The 16,965-nt window shown below is 42.0% G+C and overlaps 3 protein-coding genes across 5 annotated transcripts in view; all 3 read right to left on the bottom strand.

Annotated features, from left to right (window-relative positions):
* The window catches only part of LOC130165603 (ATP-binding cassette sub-family C member 4-like), a 33,372-nt gene extending 29,250 nt beyond the window's left edge, over positions 1-4,122 (bottom strand). The window contains exons 1-2 of one of the 2 annotated variants that reach the window (XM_056370998.1): positions 4,037-4,122; positions 23-133 (exon numbers count right to left, since the gene is read on the bottom strand). In XM_056370998.1, the coding sequence (XP_056226973.1) occupies positions 23-133; positions 4,037-4,065 (140 nt within the window). In that variant the 5' untranslated portion in view covers positions 4,066-4,122. Of the gene's footprint in view, positions 1-22; positions 134-1,464; positions 3,927-4,036 lie in introns of those variants that run through there. The other variant, XM_056370997.1, reaches the window with a different exon arrangement.
* Positions 4,067-10,348, bottom strand: timmdc1 (translocase of inner mitochondrial membrane domain containing 1). 2 transcript variants are annotated; one of them, XM_056371001.1, is made up of 8 exons: positions 10,262-10,348; positions 8,803-9,143; positions 8,136-8,301; positions 7,751-7,839; positions 7,075-7,142; positions 6,338-6,416; positions 5,011-5,121; positions 4,067-4,903 (listed from the first exon to the last, which is right to left on the bottom strand). In XM_056371001.1, exons 2-8 carry the CDS (start codon positions 9,120-9,122, stop codon positions 4,744-4,746), a joined length of 993 nt encoding a protein of 330 aa, XP_056226976.1. In that variant the 5' UTR covers positions 9,123-9,143; positions 10,262-10,348; the 3' UTR covers positions 4,067-4,743. The 2 variants fall into 2 exon arrangements, with proteins under 2 accessions (XP_056226976.1, XP_056226975.1); XM_056371000.1 differs by having other exon boundaries at positions 10,132-10,322.
* A 148-nt stretch (positions 10,349-10,496) lies between these two features.
* On the bottom strand, positions 10,497-16,953 carry poglut1 (protein O-glucosyltransferase 1). Its single transcript, XM_056370999.1, has 11 exons — positions 16,677-16,953; positions 16,075-16,165; positions 15,359-15,502; positions 15,116-15,251; positions 14,899-15,020; positions 14,276-14,335; positions 13,814-13,913; positions 13,620-13,678; positions 13,289-13,456; positions 12,597-12,653; positions 10,497-12,491 (listed from the first exon to the last, which is right to left on the bottom strand). The coding sequence occupies exons 1-11, from the start codon at positions 16,747-16,749 to the stop codon at positions 12,335-12,337; spliced, it is 1,167 nt and encodes a 388-aa protein (XP_056226974.1). The 5' UTR covers positions 16,750-16,953; the 3' UTR covers positions 10,497-12,334.
* Positions 16,954-16,965: the final 12 nt, after the last annotated feature.

Below are 16,965 nucleotides of genomic sequence, written 5' to 3'. Positions count from 1 at the left end.
TGGGAGTGACTTAACGGCGTACCTCTGCAGCGCCTCTCCCAGTGTCTGAGAGCGATCCTCGGGGACAACGCCGTACATGTCACTTTCCTCCAGCCTCCGCTTGTGGCCCAGGTGCAGCAGCGGGGTCAACCAGCTGAAACGGACAGGTAATGATGCAGTTAGAAAGCAGGTAACACAGACACTTGAGTTACTTATTGCTTTTGTGGAAACAGGAGACACCGCCAATGTTTCTCTGCACTAACACAACAACTCTAATAGGTTAGAAGTGATTGGCTTTAATAGAAAAAGGGGGGGGGGGGGGGGGGCGTGAGATGGAAATCAATCATTCAAACATTTCTGTGTTAAGTGGATGATCCGTATGTCTACTGTGTAACCGTTCTGTCTTTACAAACTGATGCACCGAGCAGCTGTCCTCACCTGTAGAAACGACACCCTGGAGTTTTTAATGAAACAACCCCCCCCCCACACACACACACACACACCTTCGGTCATGCTTTTGTCAGCTTCACTGGAATTCTCTCCTTCAAGCTAAAAAACAAACAAAAAAACCCTTTCAACCCCCCACCCCACACCTATGCATGGTTCCAATGCTGTTATCTAGTCTGCTTACAACACAACAGTCTACAAGGAGGAGGTCCAGCACCTGGGGGCATGGTGCGCTGATAACCCAGAGTGCACTGTTCTAACCCTGCTCCTAACCAACGAGCTATTTGTCACATGCAGCGAGGACAGCTTCTACTTTGTCCTTTTCTCTCTGTGCTCCATCATGTTCTTCTAATGTGCATGAAGAGGCACGCTCAAACCTGAGGCTGTGTCACACAGGATCATACACTGCTGCCCGGGTGGGGTTAGGTGGGGTGGGGTGGGGGGGTTGGCTGGAGAGCAACTCCTGCATGTATTCCTTGAATGTTTGTTTTGACCAAACACAGCGGGTAAAAGTCACTGAACAAATGCCACAGGTTGTAAACATCTAACGCCGCCGATTTAATTATCGGCGCGGTAATAAAAGAAGATCTTTGAATTTCTCAGATTGATTAAATCTTAATCCATTTCATGCAAACTGTCAAACTCAGTCGCCAATGCAAAAGGAAATCTAGGAATTACTGTTTCACCGCTTCAGCTTCCAGCCGTGTCTGAAACGTGCAGCTGTAAACATAAAACCTGCGGAGCGCATCGCAGCCGATGGTCCGAAATTCCTCTACACTGCTTTGGAAAACGACTTTGCATGTGAGTTTCCACAGGTGGTTCAAGTTGTGAAAACTCAACTTCTCAAATTAAAACAATTCTAAAAAAAAATCTTCCAAGTGAAACGTTATTTCTAATACGCGACATGTCCTTCCAACTCCAGCTTCAATTGAACAGCTTTCCACACTGATTTACGCACCGCTATACTGATTTATTGAAAACCAATCACTTCACGTACAGGCTGCGTGCCGAATCCAATATCGTGATTTAATCACTTACCACAAAAAGACCCTTGAACAAAAGCCGGCAGTTGCCAGCGGGTTGTGTCCGTCCGCCTTGGTGCTCTCCATGGTGTTTTTGGCTTCAGTTCAGGAGGCTGCACAGGCGCAACTGTCCGCAGCACTCGCGCACTCAGGCACAACTTAATTCAACCACATGTGTAGTTAGGTAACATCATGTAACACTGAGACTCGGCCAATAACAGTGTGACATGCGAGGGTCTGCGCGGAGCCGTCTTCAAGTGCTGTTAAATATATCCTAAACCCCCGGAAGGACGATCGACAGCTGAATGCGAAAGTCTGACACTGTGGAGTGTGACGTCGGGAGCGCGCAGGACCTCACACTGAACAACAATAAACATCTGCATTACGCTGTTATTGATAGCCTGATTGAAAAAAACAAAAAAAAGTTTCAGTAGCCTGAAGGTTTAGATAATCCTTTGTAATTAATATTATTTAATTGATATTGTAATTACTACTATTAGTTTATTACAACTGCAATCTGGTATAACTGCCTTTTTTATAGTAGTATCAGTTGTATTTATCATTATTATTATTATTATTATTATTATTGTTCTTATTATTATTATTATTATTGTTGTTGTTATTGATATTATTATTATTATTAGCAATGCACATATTTTATTGTCTTTTTCCATTTTATTAAATGTATTTTGTGTAACGTCTGGGTTACAGGTTGATCTTTCAAAGTGTATTTGTATCACAGTCATAGATGTAAAGGCTAGACAAGACAAGCTGTTTGCCTCACATTCCACAAACCTATGTTTCCGAGCAGCACTTGAAGGCATCAGTCTGCGCAATTTTTATTTTTTTTTCTCTTTCCACGCCTATCTTCAAAAGTACCAATCACATGCTCTAAGCCGTAGTTAAACAGAACAAACACGTGGACTGGAGCCAAAATTAAGTCCTAAGAGCCACGGTGGTCCAAGATCCGAGACCGGAAATGTAGGTCACAACCTCTCACGGTCTGCGCCTCGTCAACAAAAGCACAATTCACATACAACATACGTAGATCTGCAGCAGCAGCAGCAGCAGCAGCAGGGTGAGGCGCGATGTGCAGGAAATAAAAAAAGCCCCCGCGGCGGGAAGCCCTTATGTCTGAGTTATGAGAAGCAAAGTAGGCCACAGCAGGTTCGAAACACTGGTATCATGTGACTCCTGCTAAATTACAAAACACGTCCCTCAACTTTGACCCTTGGACTTCTAGAGGAATTTCACTGCACGCACATTTCCTTCCAGACACAGCTAGAGACCATTAATAATTATAATAATGTATTTTAATAACTAGATCATTTCATCTTAATTGCTGAATCGAACTTAAGCTAATAATAACAAGGGGCCAGCATATGTTGCTTGGCCCCCTATAGATACAGCACAGTAAAGGATTTGAGTCTTTTGTTTTGAATCTGAGCTGCACCAACATGAGAGGCCCCACAGGAAGCTTTAACGCCCAGTCATTTCATTTTACGCCCAATTTATGCCGTCATTCAAAGTCCACAGTCGTCAGTCGTCCCATCCTGATGGTGTTTCTGATTAAAGACATTATAATATTATTATTATTATTGTTAGAATAGAAATCTTTGAGACAGCTTTGAGGCCTGTAATAACATTAAAGTGGAATATTAGTTAAGTTTTGATGCAGGAGCAGTTTATATTTGTTAAAGCAGGGTCGATTCGATTCATTTGTCCTGTTAATACTATAGTGTTCACTTCTCTCGTGTTGCTGGAAACAGTTTTATGTCATGTTTAAAAGCCACAGAGACACATGCATTATCATGAAATCAGTAGATTTCTCTTATTTAGTCTTGCAGTTCCTGAGCGCCACCAGCAGAGGGCTCAGAGTCCATTCATACAGTGTTCATGCTCTGACAGCAGTCATCTTTAACTGCCTCATTTAAAGAGGATAAAAACAGCATCTAGGCTCCCTGATTTAAAAAAACAAAAACAAAAAGTTTAGTAATTACATTAACCTTATATTGCATTAGCTGGTATTGTTTCCCTGTTGTTGTACTGCAGAGTGTGAGTGAAACACCCTGCAGAGGTGATGGCGCTGTGCTGCAGCTGTGCTGGGACCAGGATCCCTTTGAGTGAAGGTGTAATAAAGATCTGACACCAGACATTTGCATGTGATAAATCTCACAGACGGCAACAGTCAGAACAGTTTACACCTGTCCTCCAGCGTCTACCTGTAATAGTTGACAACTTAAAAAATTAACCTAATTTGATGCTAATTTCTAATTTCAAACTTTACCTGAAGTTGTTATCACTCAATCCGTTTCTATTGGCTGTCATGTCAGCAGTCACTGCTGCATCCCAGGCCACAGCTGTGTGTCTGTGTGTGTGTGTGTGTGTGTCACATCTTATTTACACCAGGGGCCAAGGACTGTGTGTGACCTAGTTACTGAAAAGCCCGAGAGGCAAAGTAAAAAACACGCTGTGCAGTTGGCAGCGAGGGGAAGAAGCCGTTTTCTGTTTGAGACATGGATTGACATTTGTTGATTTGGTGCCAAAAAGAATGATGTGTACTTTACAGTGTGCTTCCAGTTACTTACCACGCGAAGAGAGAGAGGCGGGGACACATCTTGGCAGGCCGGTGTGAGTAACGAGCTTTAATGGGAAGAACATTTTGTCATTTACCTGTACGGAGCCGATACAGATACACTGCAACACGTACCTGGTGCACATAATGAAACAGCACTGTTACAATAGACGTTTTATTAGGTTGGTAACAGGATTTTGACTTGTGATCAATTGAAGTTGTCACTCAGTGTTTCTACTGTTATAGATGACTAATACAGTATGAAAGACATTAGAGCCACACTGATGTGAGCTCCACTTAAGTCCGATTAAAGCTTTATAATTCTGATGACAGTGCGTTTTCTTTGAGAGGAAGCCAATATTAAAACAAGATTTCTTTTGTTTCTAATTTGCAGAGCAGTTGATCTTCATGAGAAGCCGCACAAAAACAGGACAGTGCGGTTTTTCTAGCTGTATGTTATAACCGTGTTCTTCAACATTCAAGTGGCTTGTATCAGGTAAAACACAAAACATCAAATTCTGCTGCCAAAAGGGAGCCTACTGCAGCTGCCCAGTACGACCACCTACTGAGCAGCTGACACACAAGGATCCCTCGACAGCAGTCTGTGAGGTACAACGTGTGACGTGACGCCGAGGGGTTTGTTATAGAGTCCAGGCCAGTTGTGTGAAGTCCCACCTCAGTATCCAGCAGGAAACAGGCAGTAAAAGGCAGCTACTGTCACTAGCTGCTTGAGTCCTGAGCTGCTGCTGCTGCTGCTGCGTCATTCTGCGGTAAACTGAGCAGCTCCTGGATCCTCTCCATGTCCTTATTGGTTTCCTCCGCCTGACAGCTGACGTTCAGATCTCCAATCAGATCGTCCGTCAACTGCAAACGGGCCGTCCTGATGATTTGAAAAAAAAAAAGAAAAAAGGAGAGTCATCAGGACAAAAAGAAACTTTTAATGTCTTGGCGTGTGACAGGATTATTATTAAAATCATCTAAACTTACCATTCTGTCAGTTTGAGCTCATAAAGTTCCCTGCGCTCCCTCCTCCTCCTCTCTCGGACGGTTTCTCCGGCCAGAGACTGCATGCTGATGATCAGAGCGCCAGTGGGAATCCTGAACAGAATCGCTTTATTATAAACAAACATCTAGAATATCTTAAATTGCTTTATATAAAAGCTGCATATGAGACTTTTCCAGTTGACCGTCTCCCGGTGAAATTAGACGACGGATGTCATAAGTTCCTTAAACACTTCCTGTAATTGCATAATCTGTTTTGTACCATGTTCTGTAACCGCAGCTACTTCCATTGCATAAATCCTCCAAGCTGTCAGTCATTTACACAACTGTAGCAACCTTTTCCTCTCAGCTGCGCCGCTCCACCTTCCAGTCACACCTCCACCGTGTGCCTGGACGAGGGGGATGAATCCGGGGCGAGATCTGGAGCGTGATGTGCTTTCCGATTAGCTGCCTGCTTTCATTTCACCCCCTTCTGCCCCGGCTGCACCTGGCGTAGCCGGGGCTGGGGCTGTTTGCACACATCAAACGCTCCAGGTGGCCAGTCACTGAGGCAGACAGTGAGAGGGAGAGCAGGAGGAGGAAGAGGAGGAGGAGGAGGAGGAGGAGGCAAAGCCGGTATAGAGCCAACACAGAGCTGATGATCAGAGACAAGGAACCAGCCCCTCCAGTCTGTTACACCATCAAATACCTCGCACTCAATCTCCATTATACGATCACATTCAAATCTGCTCTTGGCTGTGTTCGCTCGGCTCAGAGAGAAATGAGTGAAAAGTGGGACAGAGAGAGCCGAGGGTTGAGGAGAGAGTCCCGATCAGACCGTGGTAGATGGAGATGAGAGGCTGGAATAACAGAGATGGTATAAATGAAGAGGGGCAGCTGCTGCCTTGGCCTGCCTCCTTGCTCTAGTACCCAAAACATGGCACTCTGTGGTGCACATGAGTCCCCCTGGCAGCCTGAACAGAGTCAGAGGTGGAGAGTGGGGAAGTGGGGTGTGTGTGTGTGTGTGTGTGTGTGTGTGTGTGTGTGTGTGTGTGTGTGTGTGTGTGTGTGTGTGGGGGGGGGGGGGTTCAGCTGGACGGCAGAGGGTCGCTGGGAGGGGTGCAGCTGGCTGCCAGAGTACTCACTGCTCTCAAGCACACAGGCGCGAATGTCGACACGCACGAGCGAATATGCATGTCTGTTAAAAGACACAAACGCTGTAACGAGGATTGAAATCCGTCTCTCAGATCAGTGGCTGTAAAAAAAGTTAACGAGTTGGAGGGTGATCAACGTGTGTGAATGGACGCTCCGCGGAAGCAGAAGCCAAACTCACCCCAGCACTGCTCCGATGATCGTCCCAGCCACCAGGCCTCCGAGGCCCAGGTTCAATCTGAAGAGGCCTCCAGTCACAGCTACACACACACACACACACACACACACACACACACACACACACACACATCATTATCGACATCATTCATAACTCAATGTGCTGGCATGCGTTTTACTGCACGTCTTAAAACAATATGTCATCAGGTTAACGACGGTTATTACAGTTTCATTATTGTTGTCAGTGCCAAAGATTTTACTACGGATGATTTCAGAGGCTGAAAAAACAGTTTCTGCTCAATATAAAAAGACATTTCCAGGACAGTGAATTTCTGGTGTTTTGAAATATTATTTTTGGGGTATTTTAGGCTTTTATTTTGAAAGCTGCATTAGATTAGCTGCATAAAGACAGATGTGGTTTCTGGATGAATGGGATCATGCTGCAGCAGTGAGTTAACACGTTTCTGTGGACATTCGTCAAGTTTATAGCCATGAAAATTAAAAATAAATGATTATATTATTATACAAATATTATTACATAAGTCCTAGATACACTAAAAGGTCAGGCAGAAAGCAGGAACAGGAGTGAACTGTGCAGCAGCTCATTGAAACTGCCGCGGTTTTTATGGGACAACTCCCAGATGGGAGATGTGCGAGTGTGACAGTCATGTTGTGACACAGCTTTCCCTGGATAATAAAAAAAAAAAGAAAAGAAAAGGAGGAGTTATTCATCAGACTCACCTCCAGCTGCTGCATAATTACTGAGGCTGTACTTGTCTCTGTACACAGACAGTCCTGTGCTGACCGAGCTGCAGGGGGAGGGAGGGGACACACAGGTGAGCGAAAGACAGTTAGACACAAACTCTGCTCAGCTGCATTTCGTAATAATAACAACAATAAAGTAAATTAAACATTAAGTGGTTGCGTACAGACCCTATAACAGTGTTCATGTCGGATGCAAAATAACATCATTAAATTATTAAATTGCAATCTCTCAGTTGTGGAAGCAGCAAGCAACTAAAGTGTGAGACAAGTTAGAAAATAACATAACCATCTTAAAGGGAAGCTGTATTATCCTGTACAGAACTTTTCCATTATTGTGTGTATTTTCAAGACAGGAGTTGTCAGAGAGGAGCGCAGTGACCTTTGTTGTTATCATTAGCTATAATAAGGCATGAATCGAGTCTCTATTGTGTCTGTCTCATTTCAGTAGGAATGTGAGGTCACTCTCATATATTCTGGGTATAAATTCTGTGTGAATCTTGCATCCTTTGAACATTTGCACTGTGAGCTCTGGTGTGTAACTTGTTCCCTCGCTGCAAGAATAAATATCCTACTCTTATAATTTTCAGACGGTATTCCTGAGTTTATTTGATAATTTTCCTAACAATCTACTCATCTTCTTTTTGTTGCTTACTTGAACAAGGTGACAAACGCAGCCACCCTCCAGCTCCACCTCCACCCGTATCTCACGAAACCTCGGATAGCTGCATTGTGGGCCGAGCGCTGAGTCAAACAGAAACAGACGCCGTACCGTAAAAACACTGCTGCTTATCCTCATGAAACTCTGACATCATCATTATTATATTATCTATTATTTTTCCGACCTGTGCACTCAAAGTCATCAGGTCAAGGGTTACTCTCACCATTCACACCACTTCCAGATCATCACATCTGGATTATCTCACCAGCAAATTAAGGTTAAGTCGTAATTATTGTGAATCTTCGTCTCAAACGTTCCCTAAACCCTCTCCTAGTTTCCACATGTTCACACACAAACACCGAATACAGATTTCACTTACCACCGCTTCTACACGACTACTGTAGATTTCCGCCTGGCTGACCTGGATGTACCTCTGCCTGGCGTGGCGTGCAGCTGGAAGGCCTCCGTAGATCAAGCCCGCTAGAGCGGCCACTACACCGCTCTTCACCACGTTGGTCAGCTCCTCTGGGTACCTCTGTGTCACACTACAGGCAGACGAGAGCGACAGCGTGTTGCGTTAGCGGTGCTACTTCAGGTTATCTCTGATTCTTCTACGATGCCAGTCTCCCTCTGTTATTGATGAAAAGAGTCCAGTGCACTTCATGTCCCTGAAGGATCTGACTCGGGCTGACGCTACTGTTTGTTTTATTTATCACTTAATCTGCCAATAATTTTTATGATTTAAAGAATCTGAAAAGCTTTACGCTAAAGAGAAAGAAAGAAAAGCATCACATCCTTACAAATAAGAAGCTGGAACTAAAGGATGTTTTGCATTTTTGCTTGAAAAGAGCAAGATCTGAGATCACATCGTCTACATCTGGAGTATAAACAACAACAATACCAACCAAGTGGAAGCAGAGACAGGGACAAACTGTTTCTAACAACGTTCAAGAGATTTAGATTTGAGATTTTGAAAGAGAGCGAGGTGATAAAGGGGTTAAAGACAAAACTCAAGATGGAACAACAAGAGATTGACAAACACTAACTCTCTGTCAAAGAGGTCCTTGATGCGGTCCCATCCTGTGTCTGGGAATTCTGGCTTGCCCAAATTGCTTGGCATGGTGCTCAGAGAGGAGATGGGTGCAGGACTGGTGGAGGAGGAGGAGGAGGAGGAGGAGGGCATCTGTGCAGGCTGGGCAGCAGCCACATCAGCTGCGTGGACCCTGGGGAGCAGGAAGCAGAAGGAGGGAGGCCTGGCGCTGTGGATGAGGCCCTGCAGTAGGCCAGTGCTCGGCGTGCCCCAGGGGGCAGAATCTGCCTGCCATCTTTGCAGAGCGAAGCCTGTTCTGGGCTGCTCTGGACGCATCACGCTTCAGCTGGCGTTAGACTGCAGCAGAGAGGCAGAAACACATGGCCACGGGTTGGGATGTTGCACTCACTGCCTCGACTTAAGCTCCATCCTCAAAACAAATAGCCTTAAGGCAAATGAAATCCTGGCAGGACTACACAGGCTGTCAGACTCAGCAGCTGTTAAATGGTGCAGTCTTATCAAAACACACACAAGCAGATTCCCTGGGAAAACATTTCTTACTTGACCTCAAAATACGTCATTAAGCTTTCAGTGCACTGCTGTCACCCTCAGGTCCTCTGAGTGGGACGCATTGGCTGGTCCAGGGTCAAAGGTTAAGAAATACGGTGACTTTTTATTTACAAATTTAGCTCTATGACTTGGGAAATGCCACCAAATAAATATAAATGTAACACAAGAGCACGAGATCAGTTATTTATTTCATACATCCTCCATAAACATATCCTACATGTCCTTATTTGTCGTTTCATAATGTGTAATATAGTACCATAAACAAATAAGTCTAATTCTGATTTGACACTTTTGAGCAAACAGCTTCACAAATGTGAATAATTTTGGCTTTTGTTTAATTCAGGCATTTATCAATACCTGTGCTATTTCAGGTAGGTAAACTACTAATAGACAAAGTGGTTAAACTAGGAAGAAATAATGACAACAAAGTCAATCGCAGCCATGTTTCTGACAGTCCACCTGCTGACTTTCTCTAATTAGCCTAATGATACAGAGCTGTGTCAGGTCAGCATGACTTCTCCAGTGTTGTTAGCTAGGCTAATGTCACGCTATTTTCCTTTCTCTGTGACGAAGACACCAAACTACTTCACATTATAACGTGTAACATAACGTAAAACTAAGGTTTGAATTCCGGCAGTGTGTTTACATGTCACGTTCCTCCAAAAACTGTAAATAAAAAATGTAAATAATCATGGCTGTCCGATAATGGAGGCATTAGCGCTAGCTGTTTGCATGCTAGTAGCTTCGTGTGATACTAACGGTAATAACAGTTTACCTGCAGCCGAGGCGGGATTTCTCTACGACGAACCGTTTCTTTTATGAATCCTGGTTAATCCCACGTCAACTCCAGATACTGTTTATATTCCGGTTTCTTATCATTGTCCTTCTGCTGTCTTGTTTCTCACCTGTGACTTTCTGACACAGCACCAGCATCCTGACCTCTGTCCTCCGCCAGGAAGCTACTGCACCCAATGTGAAGACAGCGCCGCCTGTCGGTGGAGGACTGAGCATTACACTGAATAGACGGCTAAGAGCTAAGAGTGCTAATTGCAAGTGTTTACAAACCTGTGCACAGGTGAAGACATGTAAATAAAAATAAATAAATAAATAAATTTTAAAAAATCACAAACAAAGACGTCATGAGTGAAATGTTTTTTTTAAGAACCAAAGTTTAAGAACAAAACCGCTGCACAAGCTGTGACAACAATTTGAATGTCACATGATCAGGCACATGATCACAGCTTTTTGGTCAAATCAACATTTTAACGGAGCATTTTTTTTTTTCCCCCACAGTAAAACAGACTGTTAAAAAAAAACATTTAAGAGAACTTGCTTGCTCACAGTACAACGCGAATACTACAACATATTCAACATTATCCTGTATGGATTACACACAATCAGTCATGTCTGAACCCAAATAGAGATTATTTTCAGAATAAAAGTAAAAACAATTAACATGATTCAGAGTGAAACAAATTAAAAGTCATTATTGCTATCTGTTGGCACTTTGTGTGAAATGAAATGCTTGTAATTCTTTTGTACTTTTAAGTCATGGAACCTCAGAACTTATCAAGAAGCTATTATTGCATTGTTTGCATCAACAAGTACATGGATATATACGTTGGTGTAGTGAAACTTGGTAACAGTCTGCTGGAGTTTCTCCGGCGGTCCAGTGGAGGGCGATGTAACAAAACAAAACAAAACAGCTCATATTTAAGCTACTTGAAACACAAAGATCAACAGTCTAAAATGTTCAACATGACACTTTCTCCCATCAAGAACACTAATCCATCTACTTCATATTAACTATCAGCTGAGTGAGTATCACTTTAGGTTATTCTTCATGTTTATATTAACAGGACTTGTGCAGATATGGACCTTAAACCGTTACGTTTCTCAGAGAAGACTGTCTGTATTATTCTATGTACAAAAAGGTCAGACAACGATAGTGGATATTTGCCATTTCTCAAGAAATTCTCCCAACATATTACACTACATTAAATATGCAGCAGCATGACATCTGTAACTATTATTATTGGTACATCCTCTGTGTTAACAGCCAGCAAAACACTTTGCTATAATTTCAAATTAAATATTAGACTTGTAGGTGCGCCACAGCTAAGTGTGCAGGATTCAATTTAAGCGAACGTGTCATTTTTCTTTAGCAAGGCACTGAACCTTTTCTACCCCGTCCTTGTTTTTCATAATAATTTCAAACAAATTCAAAATAATAATGTGAAATTCTGCAAGTCAGATTATACACTGCATGTTAAAGGGGTTGTCCATCAATTCAGCAACTTACTTGATGGAAAAAGGAAAAACAATGGTTGAAATCCTAGCAGCAGAAGCCCAAATATCACAACCTTTACTCCCTTGTTTTGCTCAAACTTAAAAAAAAAAATAAAAAAATAAAAAAAATAAAAAAAAATCCTACATTTCCCATAATGCAATTGTTTTAATTAAACACTTCCTGCCACAGCTTGCCAACTCAAGTTCACACACAGGCTTTGCAGTAGCATTTTTGTGTAAAACCTGTGGAATGCCCCTTTAGTGAGTAAAATAAAAGCTTAGCAACAAACGTCTCCCCCATGTTTCTTTGCTGGTGAGTTTAGTTTGTTATTTTTTGGAACCAGAAAATGATCTATGAAGATTTGAAGATAAGAAGTGGCACCTGAAGATATGGCAGTGAAACCAGAGTCAACTATCAGCTACACCTGTGTAATACTAAGCTCCGCCCCTTGTAACTGTTACTCCTCTAAGAGCACATGGGCGTCAATCGACCAATCGTGCTCTTCGTTAGACTACAACACTGAGCTCATTAAAAAATAAGTGTGAAAAGTATCTGGTCAAAGCTTTTTGACTTTATATCAGCTAAAAACTGTGGCGTTATTTTAACAAAACTGGAACGCGAGTGGTTACATTCATTATCTAGAGTTTCCCTTCACTACAACCGCTCCGGTCCCCGCCGAGCCTCCGTCTTATAGCTCCGTCTTGCTGGGTCTGTGGACAATCTGGTTGTAGCCGTTCCTTCTTTTGGGTTTGTAGGTGAGAAGTTGGCTGAACTCGGTGAGGAGTCTCTCCCAGTAGCAGGAAACATCTCGCATCCGCAGGTGGTCCAGGATGAAGTCCTTACCCCTGCAGGGAGGGGGAACAGGAAGTCAGTCACACTGCTGCTGCATGAGAACAGAGCGATTTCATGGCTGCTACAGTAGGTTTCAGTTATTGGATGTGATCCGTCACCTTGTGGCGATCTCCTGCGCTACGGCATCGTTCTCTTTGACAAACTGTAGAAGTTCCCTGAGGACACAGAGCATGTAAAGACATATTTACAGTTACCAAACACACATTCACACACCTGTGTCCTGGTTCAGGTGCTGACATGTGTCTTTCATTATGAGTTTAAATTACTGACACAGGTGTGTGAATTTTAATATGGAACATCTCCCGTTCCTCCTACTGCGACACGTTCACATGTAACTGCCAACATCCATTCCAGAAGACCAGTTATAAAAGTGTAGATTAAAATAATCTTGATAATTTAGTAATTTAAGTCTTTAATGCTTTTCTGTTCTACCGGATTCTTAACTGTAAAGACATGACATTTTCTAAACCAAAAAAAGCACCAAAAGTTAATCAATAATGAAAATAATTAATAGTTGCAGCCAAATAAAAGTATGATTTTTTTTGCAGGCATCTAATGAAAGTAGATTTTAAAAAATATGAGAGAATATATTTCATCTTCTGAGGTGTTTTTACTTGCTGTGTGTTTTCCCTTCATTGATTTATCTAAGTAACTCACTCACTAACTGTTATTGTAGATTAAGAAAATCAGCAAATATTCACATTTGAACAACTAAAATCAATGAAACCAGAAAGACTTAGACCTGGATTTGAATCCTACAAAGGATTATTATGACAGAGGAGAACAGTACCTGACGTCAGACAGATCCTGCTTGACTGGGATGTAGTGCACCCAGGGCTTGAGCTGAGGGTAGAAAAACTCCTGCCACTCATCCCCCACATGAAACACCAGAGAACCACAGAGGAAGAGATGTTTGAGGCGGAAGCTGGCCGCCACACCCCGGAAGTTAAATAAATACCTTGAAGAGAAGGAGGGTAGGACGTTTGGTGAGAAGGTGCTTCCCCAGAATCGTGGATGAATATTATGTCGAGGTCATCTTCAAATGTTAATGCATTAAAAGACCTTTTCAACTTGTCTACTTTTATTCTTGATCTAAAAACAGAGTGAGGACTCCAGCTTACTTGTATTTGCAGTGATCAACCAGTGGGATTTCTTTGGCTGGGGGTCTCCCTAGTGTATCCTATGACAGAAACAGAAACATGATCGGGTCGTCAAAAAACCGGGAAGAATACTGGAGAAGGATGATTTCAATATTTCATAGCTTTATAGTTATTATGAATGTATTTGACCCCGGCGTAGTTTCAGTATGACAGACCCTCTCAGACTTCCAGGCCTGGTTCTTTGTGTATTCTGCATCCACCAGCTCTGGAGCCTCTCTGGACAGAAGGATCAGAGGGTCTCGCTCTGGACTGGTCCTGTCCAAAAACAGAAAAAAGAAAAGAGTCTGTGTGAAAATCAGAGAAAATACGTCTGGTGGGAATCTTGGCATTACAGGTAGCGAGTAAAAATCTGCCGCCAAAGTTTGCAAGCGAAAGGTGAGGCACTGTTTGACAGGTAAAGATGCAATGAGAGCATTTTCTCTTGCTAAAAGGCACAGTGGCACAAACTGTAAACGCCCCTACAGTGTCTAGCTGGCATTGCTAAGAGATAGTCACCTCGTATAAAGTCTGCACTTTGCCACCAACTGCGATAAGAGGATAGTGGCGTTAAGAATTGTTACCAATGAAAATCAGGTAAGTGACATTTGCACTGTCGTGGAAAAACAAACTCGACTCACCGAGAGCCTCTGAAGAATCCTCTGGACTCCTTCTTCTTCCACGGCCACTGAGCTGCAGACCTAACGGAGCGTATCGTACGGATAAGACACACTGAAATCACACGCTTGATGAAATATGGAGGCATATTATTAGTGTTTATTTGTTCCATTAAATCAGTTTCTAATTTTGTGAACACTTAATTAATAATTTAGCCCATCAAATGGCAAAAATAAGAATCAAAAACAAGTAAGAATCACAAGTTACCAAACCTAAAGTGACTTTTTACCCAAGTATTCTTTTCATCTGGTAAAGCATCATATCTGTGAGTCTAAAATTAGATGATATTTACTATATTTACATTATAAACAAACCAAAACAATTCATGAATCATCAAAGTTGGTTATAAAATGTCTTTTAGGGCTGCATCTAGATTATAAAATGGCAGAAAATGGTGATAAATGTCTTCAAATTTACTTGTTCTGTTTGAAAGAAACTTCTAAAACCCAAAGATATTTAATTATAATCAGAGGACACAAAAACACCTGCAAGTACTCATTCTAGAAAATTTTATCTGTTATCTACTTTATTTCGACAGACTATTAAACTAACTGGTTTATAATTGTGTAAAAGTGATGAGCCTTACTTTTTCAGGTCATCCCTCATCAGATCCCATCTCCCCAGCCCAGTGGGGTATATGGGCCACACAGCGGGCCCGCCCTCCCAAAATGTCCACGCCGGGTACATGATGTCCTGGTAGTCTGAGGTCTGCTCAAACCAAAACACACGCACATCAAAACTAGTTATTGCATCTAATAAACATTCACGTTATGTGTGCATTAAAGTACAGCCCATAGTCTGACCTTACTGAAAGAGAAAACAGGCAGGGTCGGCTGCACCCAGTTGGGGACTTGGGGGTAATCTCTGACATTAACCACCATCTCCAAGTCAGGTAACCTATCGATCACCTCCAGGATGAAATGCTCCACGCCGCTGCACCTGAAAACAGGGAACTGATTTAAGCAAAGCTGTAAATACATGCATGCAAGTTTTGGCTGTTAAAATAAATTGGAGTAATATAACTCTCGATTGAATTTAAACTTTACCTGGCAGGGAACATACAGTTGTTTTCTCTGTACAACTTTTGACCAATAATCTGGTAGTGGGTGCCCACCCCTCTTTGAACAGTTGCAGCCATGAACTCCTCAGAGATTCCTCCTTTAAAGGGACGCAAGTCATGTTGCAGGACACTGAAACAGAAATCAAGAGGAAAAACGATTCCAACTACACATCATTTATTCAATGCTTTAAAAAATTACATTTCTAGTCTGGTTAGTATGTTTAGAAAAACAACCTATTGGGTTGACATTATTTATGAAATCTTGAGGATGGAAAGAATTACTTTATATATTAGGTTGCAACAGGACAAATTCATGAACATATGGGAAAGACAGATAAGGTAAATAACACCTGTACGTTGTTTTATAAAAAGGGTTTTGAGTTATCGGGCAGGAACACCCACTTTTTTTTTGTTATCTGGATCTATTATGTTCTTATGTTTAACTCTGTTTGATATTTTATGTATTAAGTATTTACTTGTTTATGTTTTTGGATTCTATTTAATTTCCTTAATCTTAATCTTGTTGAATGCCTATAATTTAATTTACTTCACTGGTCCCAAATTGTTTCCATATGATCTATTTTGCCCTATTAAATTCCTAATTTTTGTGATAAACAAAAATGCATTGGTTTATTGTATGATTGTTTTCCTGAACTGTGATATAATATTTAAAAAGGACAGATAGACTGGCATCACACTCACCTTAGATGGCAGCTGCAGTTGACAGGGTTGCAGGAAGTGTACTCTTTAACAACATCAGATATATTTTCTCTAATTTTCTTCCACTCTTTGCCTGTTAAAACGCATAAAAATGTCAATATGTGTCAGTAAAGGTTTCAGTATTGTACCAAACCTGCCTCCCTTAATGACGGATCACAATACAGACTCATCCACTGTCAGGAAACAAGAGATTAGTAGGTCATTATCCCTCAATTAGGATCCTCGTGTGTCCTTTACGTTATATTGGTGAGCGCTAATTAGCAGTTAGCACACCTATAGGTAAAAGGTGCGCCCAGTCTTAATGAATATAAACATCTTAGCGAATATACGTCTTATTTTACATTGTTACTGTTAGCGAAAACGCAAACTTTTAACCGCAGTTCACCTTAAAGTTAGCTAACAGCTTAGTTGTGTTAGCTCGTAAGCTAGTTAGCTAGCTCGTGAAGTGATGAATGACTCCCAACATCAAAAGTTATCTCGCGGCGGCGCAGCGAAACAAACGGCGGCAAAGTCTCGCTGCTGCTTTTAAAACCATTTCAATAGTCGTATTTGTTTTGTTTTTTTAAATTAAAAAAAAGTTTTACCTGCTGCAGCGACCAAACATAAATCACAAACTTGCAGGAGTGTTAAAAGCCTCCACAGCCAAAGGCACTCCATTTTTCTCTCTATCCTCTAGCTGCGCCTGATTAGGGGGGGGGATCTGTGATCTGTTATTTCTGTCTGAATCCGGACATTACGGTAATGCGCACAGCAAAATTTAAATTTAACGTTACCGTAACCTTCGAGGAGACTGGCTCAAAGTGGCATTAAAGGGATACTCCTCTCAAAATCTGTATCACAATTATATTCATACCCACTAATGTCTATTCAATC

The sequence above is a fragment of the Seriola aureovittata genome, chromosome 24, assembly GCF_021018895.1.
Source record: "Seriola aureovittata isolate HTS-2021-v1 ecotype China chromosome 24, ASM2101889v1, whole genome shotgun sequence".
NCBI lineage: Eukaryota > Metazoa > Chordata > Actinopteri > Carangiformes > Carangidae > Seriola > Seriola aureovittata.
The sequence above is the reverse complement of the archived record's forward strand: the minus strand, read 5'-3'. Positions and strand labels throughout refer to the sequence as shown.